General features: G+C 54.4%; 2 protein-coding genes and 1 pseudogene across 4 annotated transcripts; 1 reads left to right on the top strand and 2 right to left on the bottom strand.

Annotated features, from left to right (window-relative positions):
- Positions 1 to 417: 417 nt before the first annotated feature.
- On the bottom strand, positions 418 to 3,553 carry kcnj11l (potassium inwardly rectifying channel subfamily J member 11, like; the record flags this gene model as incomplete). The annotated part of the gene is made up of 5 exons (XM_080504810.1): positions 3,392 to 3,553; positions 3,075 to 3,314; positions 2,705 to 2,974; positions 1,789 to 1,996; positions 418 to 869 (listed from the first exon to the last, which is right to left on the bottom strand). Exons 1-5 carry the CDS (start codon positions 3,548 to 3,550, stop codon positions 418 to 420), a joined length of 1,329 nt encoding a protein of 442 aa, XP_080360936.1. The 5' UTR covers positions 3,551 to 3,553.
- Positions 3,554 to 7,284: 3,731 nt separating this feature from the next.
- Positions 7,285 to 13,477, top strand: LOC308136669 (uncharacterized protein). 2 transcript variants are annotated; one of them, XM_080505114.1, is made up of 10 exons: positions 7,285 to 7,320; positions 7,724 to 7,817; positions 7,905 to 7,992; positions 8,892 to 9,198; positions 10,004 to 10,097; positions 10,201 to 10,288; positions 10,567 to 10,924; positions 11,097 to 11,190; positions 11,274 to 11,361; positions 12,272 to 13,477. In XM_080505114.1, the coding sequence occupies exons 1-10, from the start codon at positions 7,299 to 7,301 to the stop codon at positions 12,803 to 12,805; spliced, it is 1,767 nt and encodes a 588-aa protein (XP_080361240.1). In that variant the 5' UTR covers positions 7,285 to 7,298; the 3' UTR covers positions 12,806 to 13,477. The 2 variants fall into 2 exon arrangements, with proteins under 2 accessions (XP_080361240.1, XP_080361239.1); XM_080505113.1 differs by lacking the exon at positions 7,285 to 7,320 and having other exon boundaries at positions 7,730 to 7,817; positions 10,567 to 10,909; positions 12,272 to 13,476.
- An 834-nt stretch (positions 13,478 to 14,311) lies between these two features.
- On the bottom strand, positions 14,312 to 21,420 carry LOC308136472 (DEP domain-containing protein 7-like; annotated as a pseudogene). The gene is made up of 9 exons: positions 21,354 to 21,420; positions 19,773 to 19,970; positions 19,551 to 19,692; positions 19,351 to 19,446; positions 18,789 to 18,925; positions 18,508 to 18,715; positions 16,870 to 17,068; positions 15,337 to 15,670; positions 14,312 to 14,655 (listed from the first exon to the last, which is right to left on the bottom strand). The product of its transcript is annotated as a DEP domain-containing protein 7-like (transcript).
- Between the last annotated feature and the right edge of the window lie 205 nt (positions 21,421 to 21,625).

A 21,625-nucleotide genomic window follows, 5' to 3' on the forward strand; every position in this document is an offset into this window, starting at 1 on the left:
CAAAAAATGGAGGTGTGTGTGTGTGTGTGTGTGAGAGAGAGAGAGAGAGAGAGAGAGAGAGAGAGTGTGTGAGTGTGTGTGTGTGTGTGAGAGTGTGTGTGTGTGTGTGGGTGTGTGTGAGTGTGTGTGTGTGTGTGTGTGTGAGTGTGTGTGTGAGTGAGTGAGTGAGTGAATGTGTGTGTGTGTGAGTGTGAGAGTGTATGTGTGTGTGTGTGTGTGAGTGTGTGAGAGTGAGTGTGTGTGTGTGTGTGTGTGTGTGAGAGTGTGAGAGTGTATGTGTGTGTGTGTGTGTGTGTGTGAGAGTGTGTGAGAGTGTGAGAGTGTATGTGTGTGTGTGTGTGTGAGAGTGTGTGTGTGTGTGTGTGTGAGAGTGTGAGAGTGTATGTATGTGTGTGTGTGTGTGTGTGTGTGTGTGTGTCAGTCGCCGCCCTCCGCCTGTACGTCCTCCTCCACCTGTCGCCCGATCACCTCCAGCTGCACCGTCTTCTTCTGGCCCTTTAGCTCCGCCTCCTTCTCCTTCTCCTTCTCCTTCTTCTCCTCCGCCGGGGCGTACCACGGCTGGGGGGCGGAGGCGTGGCAGGTCCGTCCGCCCCCCCGCCGGAACCCCCCCCGGCCGGCCCGGACCAGCCCCCAGCCCTGCGTGTGGACCTGGTCCGGCCCGTCCTCCTGGACGCCGCGGGTCTGGTCCAGCTCCTTGGCGCTCAGGCCCGCCATGCGCACCGCCACCGTGTTGCCGAACTTGGAGTAGTCCACGCAGTAGCGCCCGTCCTCCTCCGTCATGATGGAGACGAAGCGCCGCCCCCACAGGATCTCCTCCGGGGTGTAGGAGGTGCGGGCCTGCATGGTGATCCCCGTCGTCTCCACCACGCCTGAGCACACAGGGGAACACAGGGACGCCCGGGTACTCAAACCAAACGCTCCTGCTGGGGGGAATATTCAGCTTGAACGCGACAAATGTGATGGGAGGAGGGAAAGAAACTGTGGATCAGGGAACAGATGGAACAGGAAGTGAGTGGGAACGGGTAAACAGGAAGTGGGTGGGAACGGGTAAACAGGAAGTGATTGGGAACGGGTAAACAGGAAGTGAGTGGAAACAGGTAAACAGGAAGTGATTGGGAACAGGTAAACAAGAGTAAACAGGAAGTGAGTGGGAACAGGTAGACAGGAAGTGAGTGGAAACAGGGAAACAGGAAGTGATTGGGAACAGGTAAACAAGAGTAAACAGGAAGTGAGTGGGAACAGGTAAACAAGAGTAAACAGGAAGTGATTGGGAACAGGTAAACAGGAAGTGAGTGGGAACAGGTAAACAGGAAGTGAGAGGGAACCAGTAAACAGGAAGTGAGATGGAACAGACAAACAGGAAGTGATTGGGAACAGGTAAACAAGAGTAAACAGGAAGTGAGTGGGAAAAGGTAAACGGGAAGTGATTGGGAACAGGTAAACAGGAAGTGAGTGGGAACCGATGGAACAGGAAGTGAGAGGGAACAGGTAAACAGGAAGTGAGAGGGAACAGGTAAACAGGAAGTGAGTGGGAACCGATGGAACAGGAAGTGAGAGGGAACGGGTAAACAGGAAGTGAGAGGGAACAGGTGAACAGGAAGTGGGTGGGAACAGGTAAACAGGAAGTGGGTGGGAGCAGGTGAACAGGATGTGGGTGAAACAGGAAGTGGGTGGGAACAGGTGAACAGGAAGTGGGTGGGAGCAGGTGAACAGGAAGTGGGTGGGAACAGGTGAACAGGAAGTGGGTGGGAGCAGGTGAACAGGAAGTGGGTGGGCGTGGCGTCCGACCTTCCAGGATGACGATGATCTCGATGTCCTCGGAGGCGAGCGACTGAGCGGAGAGCTCGTACAGAGGACTTCCTCTCTCCACGGTGTGGCTGACGATCAGAGGAGACACCAGGAAGATGCCGTTGCTCCTCAGAGGGTTTTCCACCTGGATGTCCAGCTGGCACACCGGGACCACCTCGCCCTCCGCCGTCACCGTCCTCCGGATCACCTGGCAGGTGAACCGGGGGGGGGGGGGGGGGGGGGGGGTGTTTAGAATAACCTGGTCAGTCTGTACGACTGGCCGTTATCATCTAGCTAACTAGGCCCAGTCGAACTAATCCATTATCGTCTAACTAAATAGGCCCAGTCTAACTAACTCATTATCGTCTAACTAACTAGGCCCAGTGTAACTTACTTGGCCCAGTCTAACTAACCCGTTATTATCTAACTAACCAACTATCGTCTAAATAACTAGGTCCGGTCTAACTAGCCTGTTATCGTTGAACTAACTAGGCCCAGTCTAACTAACCCATTATCATCTAACTAACTTGGGCCAGTGTAACTAACCCGTTATCGTCGAACTAACCAACTATTGTCTAAATAACTAAGCCCGGCCTAACTAATCTGTTATCGTTTAACTAACTTGGCCCAGTCTAACTAACTAGGCCCAGTCTAACTAACTAGGCCCAGTCTAACTAGTTAGGCCCAGTCTAACTAACCCGCCACCATTGAACCAACTAGTCTCAGTCTATTAGCGGCATACTGGCACTAGTGTCGGCGGTTGGAACCGGTGTTCCTGGAGAGCCTGCCGCCCCCAGCCCCGCCCCCAGCCCTGCTTGGCCCCTCCCCCAGCCCTGCTTGGCCCCGCCCCCAGCCCAGCTTGGCCCCGCCCCCAGCCCAGCTTGGCCCCGCCCCCGCCCCCACCCCAGGTCCTCACCTGCAGCTGGACGGTGGCGGAGATGATCATGCTCTTCCTCAGGTCCCCGACCCGGAACATGAATGTGGGCCGGCCGTTCCTCGGCGCGATGACGGCGTTCCTGGAGAAGATGAGCGTCTCGGCCCGCCGGTTGGCCTGAGCCGTCTTCATGAAGACGCAGCCCAGCAGCACCGCGTTGATGATCAGGCCCAGGATGTTCTGCACGATCAGCACCATGATGGCCAGCGGACACTCCTCCGTCACCATCCGCCCGCCGAACCCGATGGTCACCTGGGGGACCGGTGGGGGGGTCAAAGGTCACGCTTGTTTCTCTACTCTGTGTATGTATGTGTGTGTGTGTGTATGGGAGGGGGAGGGGCCACAGGCTCACCTGCACCTCGATGGAGAAGAGGAAGGCGGAGGTGAAGGAGTGGATGGCGGTGACGCAGGGCACGGGGCCCGGCTCGCCGTCGGGGTCGCGCGGCTCCAGGTCGCCGTGGGCGAAGGCCAGCAGCCACCAGATCATGGCGAAGAGCATCCAGGAGCAGAGGAAGGCGGAGGTGAAGATGAGGAGGGAGTGCTGCCACTTCAGGTCCACCATGGTGGTGAACACGTCCTGCAGGAAGCGGCCCTGCGGCAACGCAAAACCCCCCATTTCCTCAGGGTGGGTGGGGGAGGGGTGTGTGAAACAGGAAGTGAACCTCCTACCTGCTCCCGGATGTTCTTGTGGGCCACGTTGCAGGACCCGGTCTTGGTGATGAAGCGGGCCCTCTGAGACCGGCCGCGGCTCCGGTTGGGCTGGCTCTGGTCCTCGGCCAGCCGGGTCAGGAGGAAGCCGTCCGGCAGCAGGCCCTTCCTGGCCAGCATGATGCTGCACACACACACACACACACACACACACACACACACACACACACACACACACAGTGTTCACCACACAACGACCACGAAGCCTCTGATTGGACGGTTGGTGACCTTCGACCCTTAAAGCGTCTCGTCAGTTCCCAGGCAGAACATGCAAACCGTATTTTCTCAGTCGACCAATCAGAAACCGGCTCGCAGATAAAAAACACAAACATCCACATTCACTTGTTTATATATATATATATATATATATATTTATATCTATATCTGTATCTATATATATATATATATATATATTTTATTTTTATTTTTTTTCCTCGTCACCTGGAGAAAACATCTGGACTAATAATCCAGTCACGTGATCTTTAACCCCGTCGTTTTGTCACATTTACCAGCAGATCAGATGAAATATCGCGGGATTGAATTATAATCTTATGGAGACGTGATGACGTCACTCACCGAATAACAAAACAAACAAACAAACCCGTGACTTTATTGCTATAAATTCTCTGGTCGTATAATTAGATTTTATTCCTCACCGGACAGATTTCAGTCGCTTCACATGCACGCGCGTCCGAATCGCCTACAACAACGGAGCATCGGCGCGTGATACGCACGCACGCACGCGCGCGCGCGCTCCCTCCTCCCGGTCGCGGGTGTACCTGTGCGGTCTCCGGTGAGCGTTACCAAAGCGGACGGTTTATGTGGACGTGTGCGGCCGCACGGACTCCATCGATCCGCCGATCGGCCGGTCGGTCCGGTTGCCCCGGGTTACCGCGCTTCCGGTCCGCTCCTACACAATAAAACCCTCTCCGGTAGTTCTCATCCAATTTCAAACATAAAGATGCGTTTTTTTTTGTTTTTTTTCATTCATCTATTGCAAAAACTTTAAAGAAGCGAGAAATTCAAAAATAAAAGTTGGAGTTAAATTAAATTTTATTATTGTTATTATCAATTCAACGTGAGCAGCAACCTGCAACCCTGAACCAGACGAAGCAACACACTTTCTAATATTTATTTATTGAGCAACGCAACAAACAATCTCAATGAGAAATAAAACTCAAACCTATATCGTGAAAGGGAACTTCCGGTGTCGTTTAATGTGAATGATTTGACCTTGATGATGCTGAAGGATGCAGGTGCAGCCTGCAGACACTCACGGCTGCCTGCAGGGGGCGACAAAATGCACATTGCATTGAAATATACTTTATTGATTTTGTCGCTTAAACGTCAATAAAGACAACAATCACAACAGAGCGACTTTATTACAATCAATTCTGTTTCCATCCACGACGCATTTATTTTCTGCAAACCCCAAAATGACAGAATGCATCATTTTGCAGAAAAAAAAATAAGTGTAATTAATTCAGAATTATTCATTATAAAGATATTAAGGAACTGACAGATTGGTCTGAAGTTAATATACAGCGCCGTCTACTTTAAAAAGTGCACACACTAGTTCTAGAATGCAATTTACTGTTTTAATGGAAGATAAATTATGATTTAAACGTCCTTTTTAAGTGATGATTTCTCGAAATCCATGCTTATAATATAAAAGTTACTCCTTAACTACTTGCACTTACACTATTGACACAGGTCTACCTGTATTTATCGTTTATCTTCCGTGTGTCCTAATTTTATTTATCATTATTGGTATATTATTATATGTATCGTTATATTATTGTGTTCTAGATTTCAGGTTTTCTTTCGCTTTTTTACTCTTCTATTGTCTAAAAACTGCAGTTTCGGTGCGGGACGTGTACTCAATGTTATATATATATACTGTGACTGTGATAAATAAAGGAATTAAACAACAAAAACACAACAAAGCACAATAACAGACGCCAAAAGACGAATAGAAGCCACAGCAACTCCAACTCCCATGATGCATTGCGACACAGCGGTCCACTCATCGCCGTATTTAAAATTAATGTATAAATAAATATATAAATACGTAAAAAAATTTACTTTATTGAAAATAGGATGGACAAACTAAAAGCAAAGTAGAATTGGTCCCGACAGTTTTATTCAAGCGCCCCGTCCGGCGCGGCCGCCGGTCACGTGGTTCCTGGCAGGCCCGGCGCTGTTATCGAGCGCACCCTCCGGTGGCGCGGTAAAACAGGATGCGAGCTCGCCCCGGTACCGGTCCCCGCTCCGGTCTCACGTCCCCCGCCTCCGCCCCGACGACATGAAGCCCCGCCGGGCCGCGGCCGCGGCTCTCGGTCCGAGCTAACGGCCGGCGGGGAGCCCCCCCCCCTCCCCTCCCCCGAGTCCCGGTGCGTGTCCCGGGGCTAGCCGCCCGAGCTAACGGGCGTCCTGCTCGCCGTGAGCGGGCAGCGGGAGGCGGCCGGCCCCTCCGAGGGGAGGCGGCTCGCCGCCGCCGCCACCCGGTCTCTCTCACTCTCTGCTCCCGATGGGCGGAGGAGCGGAGCCCCGGGCGGAGCGCAGCCGGTGAGCCCGCGGACAGTGTGCCTGAGTCGGGCCTGGGCAGCAGCTTCTCCGCCCCTGTGCACGGTGTGACCGCTCCGATCCTCCCCGGTTCTCCCTCCTGATTCTCCGATCCTCCCCGGTTCTCCCCCTTGATCCTCCCCGGTTCTCCCTCCTTCTCCTCCCCGGTTCTCCCCCTTGATCCTCCCCGGTTCTCCCTCCTTCTCCTCCCCGGTTCTCCCCCTTGATCCTCCCCGGTTCTCCCTCCTCATCCTCCCCGGTTCTCCCCCTTGATCCTCCCCGGTTCTCCCTCCTTCTCCTCCCCGATTCTCCCTCCTATCCTCCCCAGTTCCCCCTCGGTTCTCCCTCCCGATCTTCCCCGGTTCCCCCTCTGATTCCCCCCCCCCCCCCCCCCCCCCCCCGGGTCCGCCATGGAATCAGCGGGGAACCCACTGCCACATTTCCCAGAGAACTCCTACAAGAGTGAGTAACTATTAGTTACTCTGTCAGTAACTGTGTTGTAACTGTATTGTTAAACTTTGTTGTCCTGAGCTGTCTCCCCTGACCTCTGACCTCCTGACCTTTGACCTCTGACCCCTGCAGTGACCGAGGAGGACGTGAAGCGCCTGATTGAGTTCAGAGCCTCCAATGAAGCTTTGTTCACCGGGAAGAGGAACTCGGCCAAGATCGCCTGGAGGTGAGTGGGAACCTGTCGGAACCCAAGGAAAACGGAAACCCAAAACATCAAAGGGAGGGTTCTAGCTGGTTCCGCCGGTTCTGACGTTGGGTCTGCGTGTCCCCGGCAGCACCATCCTGAAGGGTCTCGGCCTGGAGGGGAAACTGAGCCCAGATCAGATCGCCAAGAAGTGGGACAACCTGCGGTCCAAGTACAAGGTTGTGTATTCTTTGATCTCTCATCTGGGTGTTGGGAGGAGGAAGATGCTCTATAATCTGGATTACCCCCCCCCCCCCTCCAGGACCTGAAGCAGCCCTACCAGGGCCAGGAGCACCTGGGGGCGACGGTGGAGTCGTGGCCCTGGTTCCACATCATGGACGAGGCCATGCAGGGCCGCCTCTACAACAGCGACATGGTGCTGAGCCCCGAGGTCGCCCTCGGCAACGCCGGTCACCACGGCAACGCCAACGGCAACGCCGGCCACCACGGCGGCGCCCTGCAGAACCACAGCCAGGAGAACACCGACATCCTGGAGTTCCTCATCAAGACGGAGATGGAGGACACGGCGGCCGCCGAGACGGCCGGGGACGGGGGGGCGGGGCTCGCCGAGGCCCCGCCCACCGAGGAATCCCCATGGGCTGGAGGAGGATGAGCGAGTGCTCCTACAAGAGTAGGTGGAGGTGGTGTTGGGGGTGGGAGGTGGTGTTGGGGTGGAGGTGGGGGTGGGAGGTGGTGGGATGTGGTGTTGGGGTGGAGGTGGTGTTGGGGGTGGAGGTGGTGGGATGTGGTGTTGGGGTGGAAGGTGGTGTTGGGGGTGGGAGGTGGTGTTGGGGTGGAGGTGGGGGTGGGAGGTGGTGTTGGGGTGGAGGTGGTGGGATGTGGTGTTGGGGTGGGGTGGAGGTGGTGGTGGTGGGAGGTGGTGTTGGTGTTGGGGGTGGAGGTGGTGGTGTTGGGGGGTGGAGGTGGTGGTGGTGGGAGGTGGAGGTGGTGGGAGGGTGGTGTTGGGGGTGGGGGTGGAGGTGGGGAACATGAACGCTCAGCTGACTGAAGACGTCCTGACGGTGCCTCCACAGTGACGGAGACGGAGACGGAGAGGATGATCAAACTCCGAGCCGCCAACGAGGCGCTGTTCACCGGCAGGAAGAACTCCGCCAAGCCGGCCTGGAGGTGAGACGTGTTAGCGCTCGACGCCGCCGCCGACTGGAGGCGGAGCTGCTAACTGCTAACTGCTAACGCCGTCTTTAACGTCCGCAGGGCCATTCTGTACGAGCTGGGCCTCCAGGGGAAACTGACCACCGACCAGCTCGCCAAGAAGTGGGACAACATGAAGAGGAGGTACAAGGTAGGACAACTACCGCGGAAACATCTGGGAGGAAGTACGACTCAAACATTTAGTATAAACTACGACTCAAACATCTGGGATAAGCTACCACAACAAACATCTGTTATAAACTACGACTCAAATATTTAGTATAAACTACGACTCAAACATCTGGGCTAAACTACCACTACAAACATCTGTTATAGAACTATGACTCAAATATTTAGTATAAACTACGACTCAAACATCTGGTAAAAAAACTACCGGAACAAACATCTGGTAAAAACTATGACTCAAACATCTGGGATAAACTACCACAACAAACATCTGTTATAAACTACGACTCAAACATCTGGTAAAAAACTACCGGAACAAACATCTGGTAAAAACTACGACTCAAACATCTGGGATAAACTACCCCAACAAACATCTGGGATAAACAATGACTCAAACATCTGGGATAAACTACCCCAACAAACATCTGGTAAAAACTACGACTCAAACATCTGGGATAAACTACCCCAACAAACATCTGGGATAAACAATGACTCAAACATCTGGGATAAACTACCACAATAAACTACCGCTCAAACATCTGGGATAAACTACGAGTCAAACATCTGTGATAAACTATCACAATAAACATCTTGTATAAACTACCACAACAAACATCTGGGATAAACTACACAATAAACATCTGGTATAAACTACCACAACAAACATCTGGGATAAACTACGAGTCAAACATCTGGGATAAACTACCACAATAAAATACAACTCAAACTTCTGGGCTAAACTACCACAGTAAACTACCACAACAAACATCTGGGATAAACTACGAGTCAGACATCTGGGATAAACTACCACAATGAAACTACGACTCAAACATCTGGTATAAACTCCTCCTGCTCCTCCTGCAGGAGCTGAAGTTCCCGACCCGCGGTGTGGAGACCAACCCCGCCTCCTGGCCGTGGTTCTACCGTATGAACGACGCCATGGAGGGCCGCTTCGCCGGCGCGGCGCCCGTCCTCACGCCCATCGTGGAGGACGAGGACGAGGACTGTGAGCCGCTGTCGCCGGCGCCCAGGAAGCGAGCGCGGCGCAGCCGGGGCGGGATGGCGGAGTTCCTGACGGAGTCGGAGATGGACCTGCTGGTGGACGGCGAGGAGAAGAACGGGGCGGCGGCGCTGGGGGAGCTGCAGCGTATGGCCGACTTCACCTACAAACGTACGTAGAGCATCATCATCGGAACATCATCTGTGCTGATAGAACTGCCGTCCGTCAACCCTTCTTAGAACCTCCGTCTGTCAACGCTCATTAGAACCACCGTCCGTCAGTGCTTCTTAGAACCTCCGTCTGTCAACGCTCATTAGAACCACCGTCCGTCAGTGCTTCTTAGAACCGCCGTCTGTCAACGAGTCTGTCAACGCTCCTTAGAACCGCCGTCTGTCAACGCTCCTTAGAACCACCGTCCGTCAGTGCTTCTTAGAACCGCCGTCTGTCAATGCTCCTTAGAACCTTCTTAGAACCGCCGTCTGTCAACGCTCCTTAGAACCGCCGTCTGTCAACGAGTCTGTCAACGTTCCTTAGAACCGCCGTCCGTCAACGGTTCTTAGAACCACGTCTGTCAATGAGTCTGTCAACGTTCCTTAGAACCGCCGTCCGTCAACGCTTCTTAGAACCGCTGTCTGTCAACGCTCCTTAGAACCTTCTTAGAACCACGTCTGTCAATGAGTCTGTCAACGTTCCTTAGAACCGCCGTCTGTCAACGCTTCTTAGAACCGCCGTCTGTCAACGCTCCTTAGAACCTTCTTAGAACCACGTCTGTCAACGAGTCTGTCAACGCTTCTTAGAACCAGGGGAAATTATTTGTGCTAATAAGTGTGTGTGTGTGTGTGTGTGTGTGTGTGTGTGTGTGTGTGTGTGTGTGTGTGTGTGTGTGTGTGTGTGTGTGTGTGTGTGTGTGTGTGTGTGTGTGTGTGTGTGTGTGTGTGTGTGTGTGTGTGTGTGTGTGTGTGTGTGTGTCCTGCAGTGACGGAGGACGACACCCGGAGGCTGATCGAGCTCCGAGCCGCCAACGAGTCTCTGTTCACCGGCAGGAGGAACACGGCCAAACCGGCCTGGAGGTGGCGCCGCGCTCACACCTGAACACACCGCAGTTCACAACTACACACACACACACACACTGACTGTACGTGTGTGTGTGTGTGTGTGCGTGTGTGTGTGCAGAGGCATCGTGAAGGAGCTCGGCCTGACGGGGAAGATCACGCCCGACCAGGTGGCCAAGAAGTGGGACAACCTGAAGACCAAATTCAAGGTGGGTGACGGAACGTTTCCACGGCAACGGTGATCGGAGGGGGGGGCGCTGAAAACACTCCCGTCTCCGTTGGAAACACTCCCCGCCTCTCCCGAAACACCGCTGCTCAGTTAACACCGAATTTAAACGTCTTCGCTGTTTCTCTCGTTGCCGCGGGAACGGACGTCGTTTTCGCAAACGTTGCCGTGGAAACGAAAGTGTTAAAATTGATGCAGTTCTAGAGTTCTGCCTGTAGGGGGAGATGAACAGTATGTGTGTGTATGTGTGTGTGTGTGCAGGACCTGAAGTTCCCGCCGCGGGGGATGGAGGCCCAGACAAGCCCCGCCTCCTGGCCCTGGTTCCAGCTGATGGGCGACGCCCTGGAGGGGCGCCTGGCGGGCCGGGCCCCCCGGGTGGCGCCGGTGTGGAGCTTCGAGGAGGACGGCGTGTTCGGCGTGTCGTCGCCCCCACCGCCGCCGGCCGACCGGGACTGCCTGGCGGCGGAGAGGGGCAGCGTGTCGGAGCTGGAGAGCGTGGCGGGAGGCGGCGGCGGCGGCGACAACGGCGAGAGCGACGGCGCCGTCACCTACATCGACGCCAGCGGCGAGGAGTGCTCCACGCCGTCCGACCTCAGCTACAAGAGTAAGACGCCACCGAGTAAGACCGACGCCCACAATTCAATCCAAGTTATTTTGTTGGTTCTATAGAAAGATGAAAGAGACGCCGAACGTTTCCTCAGAACCGCCGTTTCCTCGCAGCTTCTTTCTGGTAGTTTGTTGTTGTTTGTTTGTTTGTTTGTTGTGACACTTTGCGTCTCTGTTCCGATCAGTGACCGATCAGGACACTCGGATGATGATCAAGCTCCGAGCCGCCAACGAGCCGCTCTTCACCGGGAGGAGGAACGCCGCCAAGGCGGCCTGGAGGTGAGTGTGGGCGGGGCCTGATGGAGGGGGCGGGGCCTGCAGGAGGGGGCGTGGCCCTAACGCCGAGTGTGCTCACCCCTCAGGGCCATCCTGAAGGAGCTGGGCCTGCAGGGGAAGATCTCCACCTACCAGTTGGCCAAGAAGTGGGACAACCTGAAGAGGAGATACAAGGTAGGCTGTGGAGCGCACCTGGCTCTTAAAGGGACAGGCACCCGGCGCTCCCATTGGCTGGTTGGTTGAGCGTCGTATCCTAAAGCGTGACTCGCTGTCAAACCTTCGCCTTTTGACCCGTCGCGTGAAACGTTCAGGGACGATTTGTCTTCCTCCAAGGTCGGTGCTATTAAATATTGAGCGGTTGGGTCAAAGGTCAAAGGTCAACAAGGTTATTTCTGTCACAACGTGGTCAGTTTTCATCCGATCGATGTGAAATCAACGGCAGGATGTTCAGCGTTGAATTCCCTCTCCTCTGATAGGTCACTCGATGTGACGTCGTTACCATTAGCGGTTCGGGGTCAAAGGTCGAGGGGGCGGGGTTAATACGAAAATGGTTCAAATGTTTTGATCGGTGTCGAACGGCGAGAACATGAAGAGACAGATTGGTCCACTGGTTTCCATGGTGACGCATGTGGAAACCTTGTCCTCCTCCTCCTAGAGGAAGATCCTCTATAATCTGGTGTTAGAGGAAGATGCTCTATAATCTGGTGTTAGAAGAGGAAGATGCTCTATAATCTGGTGTTAGAGGAAGAAGATGCTCTATAATCTGGTGTTAGAGGAGGAAGATGCTCTATAATCTGGTGTTAGAGGAAGATGCTCTATAATCTGGTGTTAGAAGAGGAAGATGCTCTATAATCTGGTGTTAGAGGAAGATGCTCTATAATCTGGTGTTAGAAGAGGAAGATGCTCTATAATCTGGTGTTAGGGGAGGAAGATGCTCTATAATCTGCTGTTGGAGCAGGGAGATGCTCTATAATCTGATGTTAGAGAAGGAAGATGCTCTATAATCTGGCGTTAGAGGAGGAAGAAGTCATCGTGTGTTTGTTGTTTTGCTCCTCCTCTTCCTCCTCCTCTTCCTCCTCCTCAGGATCTGAAGTATCCCCCCGTCGGGATGGAGAGCGTGGCGGACGGCGCCTCCTCCTGGCCGTGGTTCCACCTGATGAACGAAGCGATGGAGGGCCGCCTGGCGAGCAGCGCCCCCCTCCTCGCCCCCGTCACCCAGGACGACGACGACCACCACCACCACCACCACCACCACCTCCTCCCCGACCGCGCCCCAAAGCACCGGCCCCGCCCCGCGCCCCCCCCTCCGCCCCCGTCGGACTACGAGCAGGAGGCGTTCGGCGGCGGCGACGCGGCGCCCCCCACCGACGGCCCCCTGGGCGGCCTGGAGCGGGAGTGGGAGCTGGTGGAGCGGGAGCGGGCGGCGGTGGAGCGGGAGCGCGCGGCGGTGCAGGCCGAGCGGCTGTGGCTGGAGCAGGAGCGGGCGGCGGTGGAGCGCGAGCGCGCCCTGGTGGAGCAGGAGCGTGCGGCGCTGGGCCGGGAGCGCGAGGCGCTGGAGCAGAGGGCGCTGATGCTGAACTCTGTGGGACACGCCGGACACCTCAACGCCCTCATGTAGGGCCACCGCCGGGGGGGGGGACGACCCCGGGGGGCCGCCCCCGGACTCTGGACACCAGGGGGCGACGCCGAGCGGCGGCTCAAGACTCAGGAGTTTGTTTTGCCGTCTGAGTCGTTTTCACAATGAGGATGTTTGAACTCGTCTGACAGGAAGTGACTGGAGGTGAACCACACACACACACATGCACACACACACACACACACACACACTCACTACCAGCTTCCACCTCCAGGTGGCGCCACTGATCGCGACTTCGCTTTTCTCGGGTTCCTTTTGAAACCCCCCCCCCGTTTGTCACAAAAAAGAATATGGCGTCGACTCAGAACCAGGGCGTCGCCGCCGCAACGGCGCCACCCGGAGGTGAACATGAAGCCTCTTCAAACGTTTTTTTTTTTTTTTTTTACTTATCGAGGTTTTCAAACACAAAGCGAGACTCCAGATTATTGGATTTTTTTCGTTTTGCCAGCCGGAAAAACGAGTCCGAGGTGCAGACGACGACGGCGGCGGCGTCACCGGGGGAACTGTTGTGTTGTTGTTTTTTTCCCCAGGGTTGAAGATGTACAGAATATAGAGCTGAAATGTGATTTTTCAACTTCATTCTTAAATTTGAAAATAAAAAAAAATTACAATTTTAATAATTCTCCTTTTGTGGTTTCGCTCGTGACGTGAAGGCGGAAAGCCTGACAGGCAACGCTCAGGGCGCCTCTTTACCTTGCTGCAGGCTTGATGTGGACATTCAGTGGGTCAGAGGAGGAAGATGCTCTATAATCTGGTGTCAGAGGAGGAAGATTTTTCTTCAGGAAGAGTTTGTCTAAATTACATTTGACAAAAATAAAGTTATTGATCGCGTATTTTATTTTGTTGAATTAGAAATCAAACATGTTACATTCAGACATCAGCATCACAGGTATATTTAATAACAAGATCTTAAGAGTGAAGTCGTCTTCCACCGGGCGAACAAGTGATTCTGGTTAAACTGAAGGAACGACAGGAAGTAGAGTCGGGGAGACAGGAAGTAAAGCGTCGCGGCTACAGGAAGTAAAGCGTCGCGGCTACAGGAAGTAAAGCGTCAAAGAGTCGCGGCTCCAGGAGGTAGAGCGTCGCGGCTACAGGAAGTAGAGCATCAAAGAGTCGCGGCTACAGGAAGTAAAGCGTCAAAGAGTCGTGGCTACAGGAGGTAGAGCGTCAAAGCGTCGCGGCTACAGGAAGTGGAACGTCAGAGCGTCGCGGCTACAGGAAGTGGAGCGTCGCGGCTACAGGAAGTAGAGCGTCGCGGCTACAGGAAGTAGAGCGTCGCGGCTACAGGAAGTAGAGCGTCGCGGCTACAGGAAGTAAAGCGTCGCGGCTACAGGAAGTGGAGCGTCGCGGCTACAGGAAGTGGAGCGTCGCAGCTACAGGAAGTGGAGCGTCGCGGCTACAGGAAGTACAGCGTCGCGGCTACAGGAAGTAGAGCGTCGCGGCTACAGGAAGTACAGCGTCGCGGCTACAGGAAGTACAGCGTCGCGGCTACAGGAAGCCGTGAGCAGAGTCACCAAAGTACTGGTAGAAGATCTGAGGGTGCGCTTGGTGGAACTGCCTGAGGAGGCGGTTCCTCTCCCTGGACGGGGTCCGGGGGTCCAGGTGGATCCTGGTCAGGAGGTTCCACAGCTCCTGCTGGGTGGCGCTGCAGCTGGAGGCCCGCGGGCCGGGGGCGGAGCCTGGGGGGGACAGACGGACACGAATGGTCTCAACCGGAGCTTCAGGACGTCCCCGGAGGAGGACGGTCTCTTCCTACCCGTCACGTCTGGAGGTTCCCCCTGGACCAGGGCCGCCAGCTTGTCGCTCACTTGTTTGTGCAGAGCGGCGGGGATCTGCAGAGACAAACGGTCTGTCACAACGGGGGGGTCGTCTGGGGGGGGGGGGGGGGGGGGGGCAAGACACGTCGTCTAGAAGGGGAGGAACGTCGTCTTTGGGAGGGGAAATGACGTCCTGAGGGGGAGAAGCGTCTTGGGGGGGAGTGGACGTCATTTTAGGGGGGGTGTAAACATCATCTGGGGGTGGAGTGGGGGGGGGTCGTCTAGAGGGGGAGAATAGTCGTCTTTTGGGGGGGGAGGGGTGTAAACAGTCTTTGGGAGGGGAGAAACGTCGTCTTGAGGGGAGAAATGTTGTCTTGGGGGGGGTGTAAACATCGTCTTGGGGGGAGGGGGGGCGTCTTGGGGGGGGTGTGAACATCGTCTTGGGGGGAGGGGACGTCATTTTGGGGGGGGTGTCAACATCGTCTTTGGGTGGAGTGGAGTGGGGTGGGGTCATCTAGAGGGGGAGAAAAGTCGTCATTTTGGGGGGGTGTCAACATCGTCTTGAGGGGGAGAAGTGTCTTGGGGGGGGGGTGTCAACATCGTCTTTGGGTGGGGTGGGGGGGTCGTCTAGAGGGGGAGAATAGTCGTCTTTTGGGGGGACGTCGTCTTCTCCATGCCGTCTGGTTGTACTTCCTGTCGGCGGGCGTTAAACCAGCAGCAGTAGAAGACGGACTGGGGGGGACGTGGTCTCGTCACCTTGAAGACGTCCTGGACGTTGCTGAGCATGAAGACCAGCAGCAGGTCCTCCTGGTCCCTGGACAGCGTCTTGCTGTGGAGGACGGCCCTGGAGAAGCTCCGCCTCACCGCCAGCCTGTTCTCCACCTGCAGGGGTGGGGGGGGGGGGTGGGGGTGGGGGGGCTCAAGTTAGGACGTCGCCTTGCCACGGCGTCCTGAGCCTTGTCCTCACCTCCTGGTCCAGCCGGACCTGGTCCGGGTCCGCGGCCAGAGACATGAAGACGAGCAGGAGGCGGAGCTCGTCCCGGCGGCGCCGCGGAAGAAGCTTCAGGCTGAGCTGGACGGCTTCCAGGGCCTGGTGGGGACGGGCGTCCACTGGGGACAGGGAGAGAGAGTGTGTGTGTGTGTGTGTGTGTGTGTGTGTGTGTGTGTGTGTGTGTGTGTGTGTGTGTGTGTGTGTGTGTGAGAATGCGTGTGTGTGAGTGAGTGTGTGTGTGTGAGAGAATGTGTGTGTGTGAGGGTGTGTGTGCACATGGGCGAGAATGTGTGTGTGAGTGTGTGTGTGCATGCGAGTGTGTGTGTGTGTGCATGTGTGCGAATGTGTGTGTGTGTGAGAATGTGTGTGCGTGCGTGTGTGCGAATGTGTGTGTGTGTGCCAGTGTGTGTATGTGTGTGCGTGCATGTGCGACAATGTGTGTGTGTGCGTGTGTGCGCGTGAGAATGTGTGTAGGTGTGTGTGCGAATGTGTGTGTGTGTGCCAGTGTGTGTGTGTGTGTGTGTGTGTGAGAATGCGTGTGTGTGAGTGAGTGTGTGTGTGTGTGAGAGAATGTGTGTGTGTGAGGGTGTGTGTGCACATGTGCGAGAATGTGTGTGTGTGTGTGTGTGAGTGTGTGTGTGCATGCGAGTGTGTGTGTGTGTGCATGTGTGCGAATGTGTGTGTGTGTGAGAATGTGTGTATGTGTGTGTGTGTGAGAGAGAATGTGTGTGCGTGCGTGTGTGCGAATGTGTGTGTGTGTGCCAGTGTGTGTATGTGTGTGCGTGTATGTGCGACAATGTGTGTGTGCGTGAGAATGTGTGTACGTGTGTGTGCGAATGTGTGTGTGTGTGCCAGTGTGTGTATGTGTGTATGTGCGACAATGTGTGTGTGTGCGTGTGTGCGCGTGAGAATGTGTGTACGTGTGTGCATGTGTGTGCATGCGTGTGTGTGTGTGTGTGTGTGTGTGTGTGTGTGTGTGTGTGTGTGTGTGTGTGTGTGTGTGTGTGTGTGTGTGTGTGTGTGTGTGTGTCTCACCCAGCAGTTGTGTAATAGCAGTGTAAACGTCCTTCATGCCGTGTGGCAGCAGTGAAGTTCTGCCGTCATAATGTTTCACCAGCGTGTCGAACAGCAGCAGTTTGCAGCGAGTGGCGCCGAGCGTCGGAGGAGGAGGGGCGTCACCCGCCGCCGCCGGAGGAGGAGGAGGAGGAGGACGGGCGTCACCACCCGCCGCCGGAGGAGGAGGAGGAGGAGGAGGAGGAGGACGGGCGTCACCTGGCGGCGCAGACCAGACAAAGAACCGACACTGAGCAGCGGTCCAGAGTTGGGGGCGCCGTCCCACAACAACAATGGCGGCTGCGAGGATCCGGGGTGGGACACTTGCCTCCGTCCCGCTGGTCGCCGGGGAAACGGTGAGGAAGCTCCCGGCTCAGCTGAGCCACCGGCGGGTCGGGGAGGAAGTCCAGACAGTCCAGAGCCGCTCGCAGCCACTCGTCCTCCCTCACACAACAAACACACTGCTCATCCTCCACATGCAAACACCAGCTCGGAACAGGAGGGAAGAGTCGGGAGGAGGAGAGAAGGGTCGGGAGTCGGAGGAGGAGAGAAGTGTCGGGAGGAGGAGAGAAGAGTCGGGAGGAGAGAAGAGTTGGGAGTCGGAGGAGAGAAGAGTCAGAGGAGGAGAGAAGGGTTGGAAGTCGGAGGAGAGAAGAGTCGGAGGAGGAGAGAAGAGAGAAAAGTCGGGAGTCCTGGTAGAGAAGAGTCGACGGAGGAGAGAAGAGTCGAAGGAGAGAAGAGTTGGGAGTCAGGAGTGAAGAGTCGGGAGTCAGAGGAGAGAAGAGTCAGTAGTCCTGGTAGAGAAGGGTCGACGGAGGAGAGAAGAGTCGGAGGAGGGAAGTGTCGGGAGTCGGAGGAGGAGAGAAGCATCGGGAGTTGGTGGAGAGAAGAGTCGGAGGAGAGAAGAGTCAGTAGTCCTGGTAGAGAAGAGTCGAGAGTTGACGGAGGAGAGAAGCATCGGGGGTTGGTGGAGAGAAGCGTCGGAGGAGGAGAGAAGAGTCGGGAGTTGGTGGAGAGAAGCGTCGGAGGAGGAGAGAAGAGTCGGGAGTTGGCGGAGAGAAGAGTCGGAGGAGGAGAGAAGAGTCGGGAGTTGGCGGAGAGAAGCGTCGGAGGAGGAGAGAAGAGTCGGGAGTTGGCGGAGAGAAGCGTCGGAGGAGGAGAGAAGAGTCGGGAGTCAGAAGAGAGAAGTGTCAGAAGAGGGAAGCGTCAGGAGTTGGCAGAGAGAAGAGTCGGAGGAGAGAAGATTCGAAGGAGAGTAGAGTCGGAGGAGGAGAGAAGCATCGGGAGTTGGTGGAGAGATGTGTCGGAGGAGAGAAGAGTCAGTAGTCCTGGTAGAGAAGGGTCGAGAGTTGACGGAGGAGAGAAGCATCGGGAGTAGGTGGAGAGAAGTGTCGGGAGTCAGAAGAGAGAAGAGTCAGAGGAGGGAAGGGTCAGGAGTTGGCGGAGAGAAGCGTCGGAGGAGAGAAGAGTCAGGAGTTGGCGGAGAGAAGCATCGGAGGAGAGAAGAGTCGGGAGTTGGCGGAGAGAAGCGTCGGAGGAGAGAAGTGTCGGGAGTTGGCGGAGAGAAGAGTCAGAGGAGGGAAGGGTCAGGAGTTGGCGGAGAGAAGCGTCGGAGGAGAGAAGAGTCAGGAGTTGGCGGAGAGAAGTGTCAGAGTAGGGAAGGGTCAGGAGTTGGCGGAGAGAAGCGTCGGAGGAGGAGAGAAGAGTCGGGAGTTGGCGGAGAGAAGAGTCGGAGGAGGAGAGAAGAGTCGGGAGTTGGCGGAGAGAAGCGTCGGAGGAGGAGAGAAGAGTCGGGAGTTGGCGGAGAGAAGCGTCGGAGGAGGAGAGAAGAGTCGGGAGTCAGAAGAGAGAAGAGTCGGCGGAGAGAAGAGTCGCTGACGTACTGCGAGTCCCTGAAGGCCCGGAGGATCTGCCGGTCCAGCTGGTTGCTGCTGCAGAGCAGGTCCGGGTCGCTCTGGGCCGGGGGGGCGGAGCCAGAGCCGGGCGTGGGGGCGGGGCTCTGGAGGCACTGCAGCACTTCCTCCAGTAGGGGGAGCTCCACCAGGTCCAGGAGCCTGAGGAGGGTCTGCTCCTGCCACACCGTGTCCACCACTGCGGGACCAATCACAACCCTTCACTTCACCGTCGCCGAACCGTTTCCAGGGGGGGGGGGGGGGCGACTCACAAGATGGCGGCAGCGGCGACTCGGTCTTCGCCGGGCCGGGACTCAGACTCAGACTCTCCATCCGAGGCTCAACGAGTCGGAGAGGAGTGGACGTCTGGACCGCGTGAGAACCAGAAGGACACAACTGCTCCTGGGGCCTGAAACACAAACCATCGGGACGGAGCGGGACGTTGACCTTCGTCCAAGGACGGGGTCGGGTCAAAGGTCAAAGGTCACGAAAAGGTCAGAGACTTGTTTTCGTCATAGCGCGGTCAGTTTTCATCCGACAGACGTCAAACCAACGGCAAAATGTTCAGCTTGAAATTCCCTCTCCTCTGATAGGTCACATGATGCAGTGATGTAGTAGTTGGGGAGGGGGGGGGGGGTCACAAGGAAATCGTAAAATGTGTCAAACAGTGAAGCGACTCAAACGACCAGGACAGTTAATGGACGGTGTGCTCAAACAACCTTGTGATCCACTGGTTTCCATGGCGACATGTACGTTGCCAGAGCTCTGCTGCTCTACCGAGGGTGTAGCTCTAGTTTTAAGACATTTTTAACAACCTTCCGCGAGGCTAGCTACCTGTCCGGCGTAGCCGCGCAGAACAGCTTGTGGATCCCGATCTCCAGCGCGCCTCGTTCCAGCTCGTCCACCGACGGCGAGCAGGCGTCGGCGAACCTGCGAGACGACACAATCCAACCGGGGGGGGGACGTCTTTTTTTTTTTGTTTTTTTTGTTTTTGGACAAAATGTGGCGGTGCCGTTACGTCCCGGACGTCCCACCTGTAGAGGGCGCCGCGGCTGTCCTGGAACGCGTCGCTCTTCTTCTCCTTCCCGAACACTTTCGTTCCCACGGCCTCGAACACGCCGCCGTCCAGCAGCGCCTGACACACACACACCACCTTGTCCCGGGACACGCTGGCACCTGACACACACACATAGTCAGACAGTGTGTGTGTGTGTGTGTGAGCACACTCGCGCACACACACACACACACACACACACCCTGCAATCCTCTGATGTGGCCGACATGCTCCAGCAGCACGTCGGCGGCCTCCGAGCCGACGAAACAGTCGCCGTGGGACTTGAGGTGGAGCCGCCGGCGCTTCACCGTCACGTTGGTCCGGAGGGCGGAGATCACGCTGCTCCACACCGACGCCGAGGACGACGACCACGGCGCCGGCCGGCTGGACGCTCCGCAACCTCACACACACACACACACACACACACATTATTATTATTACTTCAGCTGAAATCTTTGATGAATTCTAGATTTATATTTAAAAAAAAATCCTTATTTACACAGAAAATTAGCTTTTCCCATAAATAAAAGCGTTTAAAACGGACTAAAATCCTTTCAAACGATTCAATATTTGACCAAACTGACATTAATCAGCAGATTTATGCAAAAATAATACTCGTCTCCATTTTGGCTCATTTGACAAAAACTCCCCCCAAAGTTTGGATTTTGTTTCATTTATATTTTTTTAAAAATCCTTATTTATGCAGAAAATTTGCTATTCCCATAAATAAAATCGTTTAAAACGGACTAAAATCCTTTAAAATGATTCAATATTTGACCAAACTGACTTTAATCAGCAGATTTATACAAAAATAATAAATAAATCTCGTCTCCATTTTGGCTTGTTTGGCAAAACTCCCCCCAAAGTTTGTGTTTTGTTTCATTTATATATTTTAAAAAAATCATTATTTACGCAGAAAATTAGCTATTCCCATAAATAAAATAATTTAAAACTGACTAAAATCCTTTAAAATGATTCAATATTTGACCAAACTGACTTTAATCAGCAGATTTATACAAAAATAATAAATAAATCTCGTCTCCATTTTGGCTCGTTTGGCAAAACTCCCCCCAAAGTTTGTGTTTTGTTTCATTTATATATGAAAAAAAATCATTATTTACGCAGAAAATTAGCTATTCCCATAAATAAAATAATTTAAAACGGACTAAAATCCTTTAAAATGATTCAATATTTGACCAAACTGACAATCAGCAGATTTATACAAAAATAATAAATAAATCTCGTCTCCATTTTGGCTCGTTTGGCAAAATTCCCCCCAAAGTTTGTGTTTTATTTCATCAATAACTGTCTTGAAGCAATAAAGCCGGGATTTTAACCTTTTAAATCCTAGAAACGTGAGTTAATAGATTTGAGCGGATCACTATTTGATAAATATCTCACTGTGATTTAAATGTAAAGAAAAAAAAACCCCACAACGATTGTTATATGAAAATAAAAAGTCATTTAAAAAGAGTTAAAAACGTTCAAAATGATTGATTTGGTGTATTCTTGTCGGGATGAAGTTTAATTAATGAATTTGAGCAAAATAAACACAGGAAAAAGTCACATTTCTATATTATTTAAGTAATTACAGTCAGAAAAACGGTGACAAAGTCATTTAAAAGAGTTAAAAACGACAGATGGTGCTCATGACGAGATTAATACAGAAATATAATGAGTTTTAACCGTTTTTCTCCTCCCATTTAGACGTAAACGCTGCGCCACATGTTTCCCTCGCGCTGCAGAACGCGGCACCCTGGGGAGGTGCGTTGGATTAACTCACCTGGAGGACGCACGCACAGCTTCTCCGCCAGGTTGAGGGCGGCGGCTCGTTCCCGGATGGACGACATTGACGAGGGAGGGAGGGAGAGGCTCGGTTTGTCGGAAGCGGCAGAACTTTTCGTTTCGCTCCACCGACAGGCTTGAAACAAACAGCCGCCACCTGCCGCCCTGCAGCTTTAAGCAGCGGCCGCTAGATGGCGGCAGAGCACCGAGAGCAGGAGAGAGAGAGAGAGAGAGAGAGAGAGCGTCGGGCTACGAGTGTGGCCGCGAGAC

Source organism: Blennius ocellaris, assembly GCF_963422515.1.
Source record: "Blennius ocellaris genome assembly, chromosome: 11".
NCBI lineage: Eukaryota > Metazoa > Chordata > Actinopteri > Blenniiformes > Blenniidae > Blennius > Blennius ocellaris.